This window comes from Chiloscyllium plagiosum, unplaced genomic scaffold, assembly GCF_037043375.1.
Source record: "Chiloscyllium plagiosum isolate Xiang-an unplaced genomic scaffold, Cpla_swu_hap1 HiC_scaffold_16, whole genome shotgun sequence".
NCBI lineage: Eukaryota > Metazoa > Chordata > Chondrichthyes > Orectolobiformes > Hemiscylliidae > Chiloscyllium > Chiloscyllium plagiosum.
Window position 1 is genome coordinate 71,489,541 of NW_028270154.1, and position 15,611 is coordinate 71,505,151.

Below are 15,611 nucleotides of genomic sequence, written 5' to 3' on the forward strand. Positions count from 1 at the left end.
CTCTGTCTCATTTAATCGGATTATAGGTCATCCCCTTCGAGAGTTATTCAGCTATTGGCCCTTTACTCACACCGCCTGAAACTCTTGATCACCTGCAGAGACTTATTATTTGGCCTGTCCCTGCCGACACTACAGCCACACCATTGGTATGATATTTTGATCTCTCTGCCTATAAATTCTGTGTGTGTCTGCTTCTCTTTCACTTCACCTCATGAAGGGGCAGCACTCCGAAACTTCGGGACCAGAGCTGAGCGGGAGTGAACAGAGAGCAACCTGGGAAGGTAAGAGATTCTGATTCTGAGGGGGAAACTGAAGAATAATGTCGCAGTAGGGCTGTGATTTGATTGGCCACTAAGGGGTCTGCTAACTTCGGATTTGTATTAAATTGAATCTTGTTAATTTATTGGTTGCAACTTACTTACTAGTTACAATTGCATAAACAGCAATACAAAAACAGTTAAAAAAATTTTAAAAACTAATTAAGTAAAATAAGGATGATGATCGGGTGATGTTTTGTTTCTGTATGTGGAAGGTGGTGGACACCATTGTGGTTCCCACTGACCATGTCTGCAGTAACTGTTGATTGCTGGAAGAACTCCAGCTCAGAGTCGATGAGCTGGAATCTGAGCTTCAAACATTGCGACACATGAGGGAGCTGGAAAGTTACCTGGACGCTGTGTTTCAGGAGACAGTCATACCCCTTAGACTAGCTCGAATTCAGCCAGTGGTCAGGGACAGGCTGACAGTGAGACAGGTAGAGGGATCCAGGAGGGAGAGAAGGGTGCAGGAGCCTCAGCTCCACCTGTTGTTCAAGAGCTTTGGTCTTTGTGTGGATGGGAATGGGAACTGCAGGGAGAATGAGCCGACTGACAGCAGCACCATGATGCAGGAAACCATTCAAGATGGTGGTGGAGACTGGAGAAGAGAAATGTTGTTGTAAATGCGGATAGTATAGCTATAGGCATAGACACTGTTCTCTGTGACCAGGATTGAAAGTACCAAATGTTGTGTTTCTGCCTGGTGCTCGGGTTTGGGATAGCTCATCTGGACTACAGAGGAACTTGGAGTGAGAGGGTAAAGATCCAGTGGTCGTGCTCCCACATATGTAATGGCATAGATAAAACTAGGGCAGAGGTTCTGCTAAGGGAGTATGAACAGCTAGGAGCTAAATTAGAAAGTAAACCAAGAATATGATAATCTATGGATTACTACCTGAGCCAAGAGCTAATTGGCACAGGGTCAATAAGAATAAGCAGGTAAATGGTTGGCTCAAAGATTGGTTTGAGAGAAATGGGTTTGAACTCATGGGACATTGGCACCAGTACTGGGGAAGAAGGGACCTGTTCTGATGGGACAGTTTTCATCTGAACCATGCTGGGACCAGAGTCCTAATGAATAGCATAACTCCAGCTATATACAGGGCTTTAACTAAATGGGGTTGGTGGTGGGGTTGGGGGGGATGGTTCAGTGATGGGGGAAATTAGAGAAATTAGAAAACCCAAATTAAAGGAGGAGGTAAGAGTGCAGAACACAGGAGAGGTTATTAAAATCTCCAGCACAGACACAAATACGACAGAGGGTATGGAAAGGGTTAGCAATCAAACTTTAAGCACACTGGACAAATGAATGATAATGAGAAGAGGGATGAAAGTGTTATATCTGAATGCACGCAGTATAAGGAATAAGGTAAATGAGCTCTTGGCACAGATCGAAATTGGCAGATATGATGTGGTGGGCATCACAGAGACATATTCTGCAAGAGAGCTAACTATTCAAAGATATACATCCTATCAAAAAGATAAGCAAATGGGCAGAGGGGATGGGGTTGCCTTATTAATAAGGAATTAAATTAAATCAATAGTAAGAAATGAAGTAGGGTCAGATGGTGTAGAATCTGTGTGGGTAGAATTGAGGAACTGCAAAGATAAAATAAAACATAGTTGGAATAATGTACAGGCCTTCAAACAGTTGTCAGGAGCTGGGGTGCAAGATACACCAGGAGATAGAAAAGATGTATAGGAAAGGGAAAGCTACAGTAATCATCGGGGATTTCAATATGCAGGTGAACTGGAAAAATCGGGTTAGTCGTGGTTCGCAAGAAAAAGAATTTGTGGAATGTCTACGAGATGGCTGTTTGGAGCAGCTTGTGTGGCGCCCATAGGGAACAGGCAATTCTGGATTTAGTTTTGTGCAATGAGGCAGACTTGATAAGGGAGCTTAAGGTGAAGGAATCCTGAGGAGGCAGTGATCATAATATGATTGAATTTACTCTGCAATTTGAGAGGGAGAAGATAGAATCAGGGGTAACGGTATTACAGCTGAATAAAGGCAAATACAGAGGCATGAGGGAGTAGCTGGATAGAATTGACTGGGAGAGGACCCAACAGGAAAGACAGTGGAACAGCAATGGCAGGAGTTTCTGGGAATAATTCAGGAGACACAACAGAGATTCATCCTGAGATAAAAGAAGCATGGTACAGGGAGGATGAGGCAACCATTGCTGACTAGGGAAGTCAGGGATAGCATAAAAGGAAAAGAGGAAGCATATAATGTGGCAAAGGGCAGTGGGAAACCAGAGGATTGGGAAGCTTACAAAGACCAACAGAGGGCAATAAAAAACGAAATAAGGAGGGAGAGGATTAAATATGAGGGTAAGTTAGGCAGTAATATAAAGGGCAAAAAAGAGACAAACTTGGACATTGGGCTGCTGGAAAATGATGCTGAAGAGATAGTAGTGGAAAACAAAGAAATGGCTAGCAACTGAATAATTACTTTGCATCAGTCTTCATGGTGGAAGAAATGAGTAATATCCCAAAAATTCAAGAGAGTGAGGGAGCAGAGCCAAGTAAGTTGGCCATCGCCAAGGAGAAGGTGCTAGAAAAATGGAATGGCCTGAAAGTGGACTAGATGGAGTACACCCCAGAGTTCTAAGTGAGATAGCTGAAGCATTAGTGGTGAACTTTTAGGAATCTCTAGAATCAGAAAGAGTCCCAGAGGACTGGAGAATTGTTAACGTGACACCCCTGTTTAAAAAGGGGGTAAGGCAAAAGATGGAAAATTACAGACCTGATTAGCCTAACCTGGAATCCATTGTGAAGGATGAGATTTCTGAATACTTGAAAGGATATGGTAAAATAGGGCAAAGTCAGCATGGTTTCATCAAGGGGAGGTAATGCCTGAGGAATCTGCTAGAATTCTTTGAGGAAGTAACAAGCAGGTTACACCAAGGTGAGCCAATGGATGTTATCTACCAGGATTTCAAGAAGGCCTTTGACAAGGTGCCACACAAGAGGTTGCTGAGTAAGATAAGGGTCAAGGGAAGACCTTTTAGAATGGAGATAAGGAGAAATATCTTTGGCCAGAGATTGGTGAATCTACAGAATTCATTGCCCCGGAAGGCTGTGGAGGCCAGATCATTGAGTATATTTAATACTGAGATGGATAGGTTCTTCAGGAAATCAAGGATTATGGGGGAGAAAGCAGGAGAATGGGATTGAGAAACTTATCAGCCATGATTGAATGACAGAGCAGACTTGATGGGCTGAATGGCCTAATTTCAGCTCCTATGCCTTATGGTTTTATGGTCCTATTTCAAACAAACCTGTTGGACTATAATCTGTTGTTGTCTGACTTATGACTTTGTCTGCCCCAGTCCAACACCGGCATCTCCACGTCATAAAGGAGAAGGAGGTGAGTCTCAAGATAAGTATTTTCATTTTCTAAGGCATGCAATGTAAAAAGGGAGGAGGTGTTAAGTGTTTTGAAAAACATTAGGTAGTCAAGTCCGTAGTCAAGTCTTCTGGACCTGATGGGATCCATACAAGAATTCCGAGGGGGGCAAGGAAAGAAACTGTTGGGGCCTTGTACGAAACCTTTATAAACTCTTTGCAGGAGAGGTCCCAGAAGACTGGAGAATACCCAATATTGTTGCTTTGTTTAAGAAGGGGAACAGGAACAATCCAAGAAATTACAGGCTGGTGAGCCTCAGATCAGTGGTAGGGAAATTATTGAAGAAAATTCTGAGGAACAGGATTTACTCACATTTGGAAATATGTGGGCTTATTAGAAATAGGCAGGATTTCTTTGTGCATGCGAGGTCATGTCTCAGAAATCTGATTGAGTTACCCACAAGTAGATAAGGTGGTCAAGAAGACATTTGCCTAAATCAATTGGGACAATGAGTATAAAAATTGACAAGTCATGTTGCAGTTGTATAGAACTTCAGTTAGGCCACGCTTGGAGTGTTGCATCACTCCTAGTTGCCACACTACCTAAGTTTTTGAGAGGATATAGACAAGGGTTATTAGGGTGTTGCTTGATTTGGAGGGTATCAGCCATGAGGATAGATTGAACAAACTTGATTTGTTTTCACTTGAACATTGGAAGCAGTGGGGCAAAATTATGAGAAGCATGCATAGAATAGTCTTTTTCCCATCGTTGAAGTATCAATTAGAGTCATAGAGTCATAGAGATGTACAGCATTGAAACAGACCCTTCGGTCCAACCCATCCATGCCGACCAGCTATCCCAACCCAATCTAGTCCCACCTGCCAGCACGCGACCTATATCCCTCCAAACCCTACCTATTCATATAACCATCCAAATGCCTCTTAAATGTTGCAATTGTACCAGCCTCCACCACTTCCTCTGGCAGCTCATTCCATACCCATACCACCCTCTGCATGAAAACGTTGCCCGTAGGTATCTTTTATATCTTTCCCCTCTCACCCTAAACCTATGCCCTCTAGTTCTGGACTCCCCGACCCCAGGGAAAACACTTTGCCTATTTAACCCTATCCATGCCCCTCATAATTTTGTAAACCTATATAAGGTTACCCCTCAGCTTCCGACGCTCCAGGGAAGACAGCCCCAGCCTGTTCAGCCTCTCCCTATAGCTTGAATCCTCCAACCCTGGTAACATCCTTGTAAATCTTTTCTGAACACTTTCAAGTTTCACAACATCTTTCTGATAGGAAGGAGACCAGAATTACACACAATATTCCAACAGTGGCCTAACCAATGTCCTATACAGCCGCAATATGACCTCCCAACACCTGTACTCGATCATCTGACCAATAAAGGAAAGCATACCAAATGCCTTCTTCACTATCTGCGACTCCACTTTCAAGGAGCTATGAACCTGCACTCCAAGGTCTCTTTGTTCAGCAACACTCCCTAGCCCATTAAGTGTATAAATCCTGCAAAGATTTGCTTTCCCAAAATACAGCACTTCACAATTAAACTCCATCTGCCATTTCTCAGCCCATTGGCCCATCTGGTCAAGATTCTGTTGTAATCTGAGATAACTGTCAGATTATCCACTGTCCACTACACCTCCAATTTTGGTGTCATCTGCAAATGTACTAACTGTACCTCTTATGCTCGCATCCAAATCATTTATATAAATGACAAAAAGTAGAGGGCCCAGCACCAATCCTTGTGGCACTCCACTGGTCTCAGGCCTCCAGTCTGAAAAACAACCCTCCACCACCACCCTCTGTCTTCTACCTTTTGAGCCAGTTCTGTATCCAAATAGCTAGTTCTCCCTGTATTCCGTGAACGTTTATCAATTGTTTTCATAGGACAGAAGAGGGAAAATTTAAAGGAGATATGAGAGGCAAGTTCTTTTTTAACACAAAAGGTGTTAAGGCCTGGAATGTGTTGACAAAGGATGTGATAGAAGCAGATACAATGGCAACGCTTAAGAGGCATCTTGACAGAGACACGAATAGGCATGGGAATAGAAGGATCGGAACCATGTGGAGGCAAAATGATTTTAGAATAGAAAGGTGTCATGTGGCAGCAGAGGCTTCATGGGCCGAAGGACCTGTTCCTGTGCTGTACTTTTCTTTGTTCTTCTTTGTTCTTTGTTCACTCAGATTGGATAATACAGAAGTGTTTAAGACTGCAAACTATTCTCCCAAAAACTATCAAAATGACTTCTATAAGTTTTTATGTACTCACTAATCACATTTTGTAAATAGGCCAGGAGATAAATTTCAGCTGTAGATGAAGTTAATGTAGGGATGTGTTTTTCATTAAAGAAATATGCCCTTATAGACTCTATTTAAATTAGTGGATGGCATGTGAATATTGTTGACTAGGTCAGCATTTATTGCCCATCCCAAACGGACCTGAGCATTTAGCTCAATGAGAGAAGAGATTGAGTTCATAATGGACAATGATATTATTACCCTGAGTCACAGTAGTTGGAGCTCACCTACTGTGATCCTGCCAATACTACCAGCTGAGTCATAGCAAGTGTGCATGGGATTAATGCAAAGTCAGCATCCTAATGAGAGTGAATTCATATCTGATTCCACAATTGGAGAATTATATTGAGAAAATTAGAAAATTGTTTTGTTACAACAATTTGTTTGTGAAAGGAAACTGGCAAGTTCCATTCACTGATTGAGCCAGAGATGTGTCAACTTTTGTAACACTTGGATGGACTTTATCAATGTAAAATCATTCTATTTGGAATAAAAAATATTTGTGTTACGTTTGGGTCAAGGCAAGATAGCACCTAGTGAAGCAAAAATATGGGTTATCATGGAATTTTTCCAGCCTATAAAAAATATTTTACAAAATGAGTGGACAAGCTATCTGGTAGATAATTGCTGAACTGTTTACTCAGTTAAGAATTCTAATCTAGAGAGAGACAGAAGCAGATTCAGTTCAGAAGAATAGATCCATATTGAAAGATGCACAAAATCACAAAGTAACTGGCAAAAGTCCTGATTTTTTTTCCTCAGACTTCAATGAGAAAAGTCAATGAGTTAGTGTTTAGTCCCTGTGTGCTAAGGAGAGACAAAGAGAGTCAAATCTGGTGAATGTGCAGCAAGTCACAGAAACAAAACACTGGTGACCTCGTTAATCATGCAAGCTTTAGAGTGACGAATAAGGGTAACACTTCACTGGTCTGTGAAGGGTATTCTGGGAAAGTAGGTTGAATCTTTCTTTTTATTTAAGATAAGTTTTTCAAAATTATTATTTTTTATATATATATTTTTAGTTTTGACCATTTTTTTTCTTTTTTGTGTAATAAACATATGCTCTTTTGTTAAAAGTACATTGGCAGCCTCTTGTGAATGCATTCAATGACTGACTAACATGGTAATCAAACAGACAAAATAATACTTAAGACCTGTAAAGCCAGATTGCACACTGAGACCTGACTTGTTCAGTATTGCCATTAGCTGCAATCATAACATTGAACACAAAGAGACTTAAGTGTTCAGAAACAGAACAGTACAGTATTCACATGTGGACACAGCAGTTCAGGAAGGATGGACATGCCTGGGAGAGGGGACAGTGCAGATTATCCAAAGTGATATCAAGTTAAAAGGGCTACATTGCAAGGACAGGTTACACATTGTATTTCCTTGTTCGAGATGCTGAAGACTTACCTTGCCATTACTCTCCATGGCTGATGCAGTGTGGACAGTGTCTCCATACAGTCCAAACCGTGGCATCCTGTGACCCACCACCCCTGCTACTACCATCCCAGAGTGGATACCTAGTCAGCGAGACAAAAGGAAGTGAGGTTGGAACTCGGTGGAACTCCAAGCATTCATTCCCAACATTCCCACTTCCGATAATCAGTCCAACTCTCATCAAACATCCTCAATGCCAACTATCATCGACACTCCTATCATTCCCAACATTCCCTCTTCCACCAAACATTCCATCTTCCACCAAACATTCCCACTCCCATCAATCATGGCCACTCCTACCAATCATTTCCAGCAATTCAACTTCCACCAAACATTTCCAATACCACCTATTATTCACACTCTCACCTACCATTCCTAACATTTCCATTCCCACCAAACATTCCCACTCCCACTATCATTCCCAGCATTCCCCACTCTCGCTAAGAATTCCCACTCCTACCAAACATTCTTTGATCAACAGATGGTGCTGCTGAGAGGCAACTGAGGAGGATTCTGGGAGGCGATGGCTCAGTCAACATGACCAAGGAGGAGAGCACAGGTGAGCTGCTGTCAATGAACAGTACAAAAGCATCCAACAGAGAGCACTGCTGAGAAGCAATAGAGGAGGAGGACGAGGATTCTGAGAGGAATCTGCTCAGCAACCAGCGGCTGCCCAGGAGTGAATTAAAAGGTGGCAAGCTATAGTGGAGTGACCATTTTAAGAAGAGCTGGTTTGCGGTTGAAGTGCTGCTGGAGGATTAACTATAGGTTTTGGTGAGTACTGGACTTTGGTGGGAAGGGCAATTAACAACGAGGTAAGGCAGTCGGGTGAGGAGTGAACTACTGTAGCTGCTGAAGGCACAAGGACAAAGTAGAAGGAAATTGAACTATGATGTCACAGTCAGCAGATAAACACAGAAAATAGGTGCAGGAATAGGCCCTTCAATATGATCATGGATGATCATGAAATCCAAGTGTCCCATTCTCACCCTCCCCGCCATGTCCGGCTCCCTCTTGACTATATATAATGAACTCAACCCAACAGCTTCCTGTGGGAGAGAATTCCACGGGTTCACAACTCTATGAGTGAAGAGATCCTCAGTCCAGTATGGCTTGCCCCCTATGTTGTGACCTCGAGTTCTGGATTTCCCCAACATCAGGAACATTCTTCCCATCTAGCCTATACAATCCCATCAGGATTTTGTATGTTTCAATGAGCTCCCCCCTCATTCTTCTAAATTCCAGTGAGTGCAAGCCCAGTCAACCCAATCTTTCCTCATATGTCAGTCCTGCCATCCTGCGAATCAGTCTGGTGAACCTTCGGTGGAGAAGAGTAGAGTAGAGCAGCTTTTTACTTGTCATTTGTACCGTATACAACTGATACAGTAAAAACGAGACAGTATTCCTCCAGAACTGAGGGAGCTACATGGACAGCACAAATTACACAATCATACACAGCACAAAGTGCATAAGAAATGCAAAACACTTTGGGTGGCACGGTGGCACAGTGGCACAGTGGTTAGCACTGCTGCCTCACAGCGCCAGAGACCTGGGTTCAATTCCTGCCTCAGGGGTGCCCTGATGCCCTGGGGTCTCTCTCTCCCCACCCCCACCCTCCTCTAGCTTACCTCTCCACGCTTCAGGCTCTCTGCCTTTATTCCTGATGAAGGGCTTTTGCCCGAAACGTCGATTTTGCCTGTCCTCGGATGCTGCCTGAATTGCTGTGCTCTTCCAGCACCACTGATCCAGAATGCTGCACCTCCATGTCAACCTTCAGCCACTGTCACCTCACCTTTTCCTAAACAGCCACCATTCAGATAAAAATCTGCATTCCTGATTTTGTGACCAAAGTGGATATTTGTCCACATTACATTGCAATTACCAAATATTTGCCCACTCAGTCAGTCTGTCCAAGTCACCCTGCAGCCTCTTAACAGCCTCCTCACAGCACACACTGCCACCCAGTTTAGTGTCATCTACAAATTTGGAGATATATTACTCAATTCCTTCATCCAAATCATTAATGTATATTGTGAACAGCTGAGGTCCCAGTATCCCACTTATCAGTGCCTGCCACTCTGAAAAGGACCCGTATCCCATTTATCACTCTGAAAAGGACCCGTTTATTCCAATTCTCGGCTTTCTGCCTGCCCGCCAGTTCTCCATCCATGTCAATATATTACCTCTGACACCATGAGCTTTAATTTTCCTTCCTAATCTCTTGTGTAGAATCTTGCCAAAAGCCTTTCACAAGTCCAGATACACAACATCTACTAATTCACTCTAATAGTCACATCCTCAAAAAATTCCAAAAGATTTGTCAAGCATGATTTCCCTTTAGTGAATTGATGCTGACTTGGACAAATTCTGTCATTAATTTCCAAATTATAAGTTATTAATTCATTAGTAATTGACTTCACCATTTTCCTCACCAATGTCAGGCTAAATGATCTAAAATTCCCCATTTTCTCTCAGCCTCCTTTTTTAAAGAGTGGATTTACATTAGCTACCCTCCATTCCATTGGAACACTTCCAGTGTCTACAGAATGTTGGAAAATGGTCACCAATGCATCTGTTATTTCTATGGCCACTTCTAGATTAGATTAGATTACTTACACCGTAGAAACAGGCCCTTCAGCCCAACAAGTCCACACCGACCCGCTGAAGCGCACCCACCCAGACCCATTCCCCTACATTTACCCCTGCACCTAACACTACGGACAATTTAGCATAGCCAATTCACCTAATCTGCACATTTTTGGACTGTGGGAGGAAACCGGAGCACCCAGAGAAAACCCACGCAGACACGGGGAGAATGTGCAAATTCCACACAGTCAGTCGCCTGAGGCGGGAATTGAACCCGGGTCTCTGGTGCTGTGAGGCAGCAGTGCTAACCACTGTGCCACCGTGCCACCCACTAAAATACTCCCACTTCATAAAATACTCTGGGATGCAGAGCATCAGGCTCTGGGGAGTTATTGGGTTTTAATCCCATCAATCTCCCCAATTCCATTTCCTGACTAATAAGGATTTTCTCAGTTCCTCCTTCATGCTTGACCCTCTGACCCCTAGCATTTCCTGAAAGTTACCTGTGTCTTCCTTCGTAAAGACAGATGCAAAGTACTTGCTCAACTGGTCTGCCATCTCTTTGTTGTTCATTATGATTCACCTGATTCTAAATGTAAGGGACCTGCAGTTGTCTTTATCAGCCCTTTTCTCTTCACCTATGTACAGAAGCTTTTGCAGTCAGTTTGTACATTTTCCGTAAGCTTACTATTGTATTCTACTTTCCCTTTCCGAATTAAACACTTTGTCTTCCTCTGCTGAATTTTTAATTTCTCCCAGTTGTTGTGTTAGCTGCTTTTTCTGGCCAATTTATATGCTTTGGCTTTACCACTGTTCCTGATATCCCTTGTTAGCCATGGTTAGGCCACCTTACACCAGACAGGGATGTCCAATTATTGAAGTCCATCCATGTGTTCTGTAAATGCCTGCCATTGCCTATCCACCACTAATCCGTTAAGTATCCTTAGCCAGTTTACCCCAGCCAATGCATGCCTCATACCACCAAAATTAGTTTTCTTTAAGTTCAGGACCTTAGTCTCAGGTTTAACTGTGTCGCACTCCACCTGAATGAAGAATTCTACCATATTTTGGTCTCTCTTCCCTCAAGGATCTTGTTGCTAATTAATCCCCTCTCGTTACACAATACCCAGTCTAGGATGACTTGTTCTCCAGTTGGTTCCTTGTCATATTGGTTGAGGAAGCCAACTCTCATACATTCCACAAAATTCTCCTCCATTGCATTGCTGCCAATTTGGTTAGTCCAATCAATATGTAGATTGAAGTCACCCATAACTGTTGTACTCTTACTGTACACATCTCTAATTTCTTGTTTGATGCCTCATAACCACTGTTTGCTAGTCTGTACACAATTCCCACCAACATCTTCATCCCTTTGGTGTTCCGCAGCTCCTCCCATACAGATTCCACATCGTTGAGGCTAATGTCTTTCCTTACTATTGTGTTAATCTCCTCCTTAATGTGCAACACTACCCCACCTCCCATTGCCATCTTTCCTCAAAATTGAATAACCCTGACATAGAGTTCCCATCCTTGGTCACCCTGATGCCAGGTCTCAGATCCCAATTACATCATATTTATTAATAACTGTCAGCACAGTTAATTCTTCCATCTTATTACAAATGCTCCTTGCATTGAGAGATAGAGCCTTCAGGCTCATTTACTTGACATTTATTGCCCTTTTAGAATCATTGTGAAATGTGGCCCTTTTTGATTTTTATCTGGTTTCTCTGCCTTCCACATTCGCTTTTTCCCTTTTCTGTCCTTTGTTTCTGTCCCCACTTTACTTCTCTCCCCCTCCCTGCTTTATTAGTTCCCATCTCCCTGTCATATTAGTTTAAACCATCCGCAACATCACATATGAAGGATTGAATCAACTGGGCTTGCACTCACTGGATTTTGAAGAATGAGGGGGGATCTCATAGAAACATATAAAATCCTAATGGGATTGGGAGGGCTAGATGGGGGGAGAATGTTATCGTTGTTGGGGAAGTCCAGAACTAGGGATCACAGTCTAAGAATAAGGGGTAAGCCATTCAGGCCTGAGATGAGGAAGAATTTCTTCACTCAGAGAGTTGTGAACCTGTCGAATTCTCTCCCACAGGAAGCTGTTGGAGCCAGTTCATTAGTTCAAGAGGGAGCTGGACTTGGCACTTGTGATTAAAGGGATCAAGGAGTAGGGGGGGTGGGGGTCGGAATGGCATACAGAAATTGCATGATCAACCATGATCATGTTGAATGGTTGAGCAGGCTCAAAGGGCTGAATAGCCTACTCCTACACGTATTTACTATGTTTCTATACCACCTCTTGTCCATATGCCCACCTGTTATCCACATTCACACCAATTAACTCACTTCCTCCTATCATTCCCAACATTCCATTCCCAATAAACATTCCAACTGTCACCTATCATTCTCAGCATTTCTCATCCCCAGTAAGAATTCTTACTTCCATCAAAATTCCCACACCCACCGAACATCCTCTATATCACCTGTTATCCTCACTCCTACCTTTTGGCTGGGCTCACACATACTATCTGCACTTCCATGTATTATTATCAATATTCCCAGTCCCTCAAAATATTCCCGCTAATAGTTCCCAGTATTCTGATTCCCACCAATTATCACCACCACCATCAAGCATTTGCAATCCCAAATATCATTCCCAACACTTCCTACTCCCATTGACCACCAATTTTTCCTAACACTCTCGCATTCCCATCAATTCCTAAGATAATTTCCAATTTTCCACTCCCACCAACCAGTGCTTCCTACTTCACAGTAATCCTTTTTTCCCTGCACTGTGGGACTCACCAACACGGATTTGGATGTTATTCCCAGTGGATGGATCTTTGAGGTGATCTATTGACCGAACCATGTCTAGAGCCATGTCACAGATGTTGTGGGCATGATATTTAGTTTTTTCTGGGACTCCTGCAACAACCATGTATGCATCTCCGATCGTCTCAACCTGTACACATTGGGTTAGAAACATATCCTAAGCGTTAATCTCTGAACTTGACCCATTACATCCTCTCCCCTGGTGTCATCTGTAAGTGCAGGGTATGTCAGATGGGGAGGTGAACTACTGAAACTGTATAAAACTCAGTCAGACCACAGTCAGAAAGGTGTGATTGGATTCAAGAGCGTTTGATAGAAATTTACCTGGGTGTTGCTGGAACTGGAGAATTTTTGTGATGAGAAAGTCTGGGAAAGACTGACCTAATTTTCTTCAGAACACAAGAAGCTAAGGAGAGATTTAATTGCAGACTATAAAATTACAAGGGGGTCTGGAGACAGTAGAAATGAAGGAAATATTTCACTTGTAGACCTCTATGATTCTAAGTCTATGATCTGGGAGGTGAGGGTGTTATCCACTGAGACAAGCTAACAACCAATAAATGCAAGACTGAGGTCATGATGATGCTTTCATTAATACTGTACAGATTAGAATTTAACCCCAGCTTGAAGGGGGTGCTTTCAGGTATTCCTTTACAGAAAGTGACTCGGTTACTGGTCCCCACCTAAACAGGTGGGGGCACCAATATACTTGCAGGGAGGCTTGTTGGTGTTTGTTGGGTTTAAACTGGTGTGGCAAGGGGTGGGAATCAGAGCAGTACATCAGCAAGTGGAGTGATTGAGGAGCAGTAGAGGTTCAATCAAGTCAGTGAACAGGCAGGACTAGAGTAATGAACATGATGGGCCTGGCAGTCTGAAGTGTATTTATTATAATGTGTGGAGTATAACAGATAGAGCCTGGATTAATATATGGGACTACGATGTGAAACCTGGTTGAAAGAAGGGCAGGTCTGGCAGCTTAATCTTCCAAGGTTTATTTGTTTCAGATGTGGATGAAAAAGATGTAAAAGTCATTGGGGAGATGCATGACTCATTAAAGAGCTACACGAAGAGATGACATCATGGAGGGCCCATCCAGCAAAGTACTTTGGTTGAACGTTAGGAATAAGAAAGGGGCATTCACTATGATGGAGTTATACTGTAGGCCTCCCAAAAGTCAGTGGGATATGCAGGCAGATCAGGGAAACATAAAATCAATAGAGTTTTTAGGGTTTGTTGTAGTGAGGGACTTAAAATTACCCAACATTGACTGGGACATCCTTACTGCCAGGGACTTAGATGAGGCAGAATTTGTTCGGTGCACCCAGGAAGGTTCCTTGAAACAATATGGAAATAGTCCAACTGGGAAGGAGCTGTAGTAGATCTTGTTTTGGGGAATAAGCCTGGCTAGGTGAGCAAAATTATAGTGAGGGAGCATTTTGGGGTAGTGGTGATAATTATAGATAAGAATAAGACTGGTCCTTGGGTGAATGTTAACTTTGCTGTAGACAAGCAGGAAGAACACAGCAGGCAACAGCATCAGGAGGTGGAGAAGTCAACATTTCAGGTGTAATCCTTCTTCAGGACTGGGAGTTGGTGTAAGGGGAACTGCAGATAAAGTGGGTGGAGGAGGGTTTTGGTTGGGGAGAGGGAGGGACAGTGAGGTGGGGATTGGTGAACATGAGTACAGGGTACGATCTGGTTGGTCGATGGGAGGAATTAATCCGGTTGATAGCTGGAAGTGCCAGTCAGAGAAATGGGAGGGGCTAGGAAGGGAGTCGGGGGATGAGAAGGGAAGCTATGTGATATTGGAGAACTCGCTGTTGAGTCCGGGCTGTAGGCAGAAGATGAGGTGTTGTACATTGGCTGAAAGTTAATTATGAGAGTGTTAGGCAGGAACTGAAGAAATTAGATTGGGGTGGATTTTTGGGAGTAAATCCACATCTGACATGTGGGTATCTTTTAAAGGCCAGACAATCAGAATTTGAGACCAGCATTTCCTGTGAGGATGAAAGCGAAGGATGGCAAAATTTGGGAATGTTAGATGACAAGAGATATTAAAGGTTTAGTTCAAAAGAAAAAAAAAACATATGTAAGATTTAGCAAGCTGAAATTAGAGGAGGTCCTTGAGGAATATAAAGACCTTAAGCAAGGAATAAGGGCAGGTAAAAGGGGCCATGAAATGACCTTGAAAATTGGAATTCTGGAAGATTCCAAGCCATGATGTACATTCATCAGGAACAAGAAAGTAGCTATAGGACAAAGGAGGGAATTTATGTGTGGAGCCAGAGGAAGTGAGTGAGAACCTTAATACAACACTATTTACCAAGGAGAAGGAGGTGGATGAGGGTAAGATTAGGGAGAAGCATGTTGCTATTCTAGGGCATGTTGATATTAAGAAAGAGATGTTGGGTGCTTTAAACAATATCCATGAATGAATATATCCCAGGATACTGAAGGAGGCAAGGGAGAAGATTACTGTGGCCTTGACGTGTTTTGTTCTCCGGTTCCAAAACTACACATGACAAGCAGTTTCAAAACTGACTGCAGCAGGGTCTCGGAGGGCTTGCCTGTTGTTCCAATTCTATTGAGCTAGTGTCTGCTGTGAAGGTCACAGATGAAGAATATCCACTTGATACTTACATGTTTGAAGATAAAAGACAAAGTCTCTTTTTCTCATTGATTATTGGAAGGCATCAAAACCACTGTCAAAAAGAAAACAGGACAACTCCATCTAGCCAACTTGGCCAAAAC

The 15,611-nt window shown here is 42.9% G+C and overlaps 1 protein-coding gene across 1 annotated transcript in view; it reads right to left on the bottom strand.

Moving 5' to 3' along the window:
* LOC122556851 (soluble guanylate cyclase 88E-like) overlaps positions 1-15,611 on the bottom strand; it is a 117,653-nt gene that overhangs the window by 33,449 nt on the left and 68,593 nt on the right. Inside the window, exons 8-9 of the mRNA XM_087995053.1 lie at positions 12,834-12,990; positions 7,410-7,519 (exon numbers count right to left, since the gene is read on the bottom strand). Of these exons, the coding sequence (XP_087851179.1) occupies positions 7,410-7,519; positions 12,834-12,990 (267 nt within the window). The remainder of the gene's footprint in view (positions 1-7,409; positions 7,520-12,833; positions 12,991-15,611) is intronic.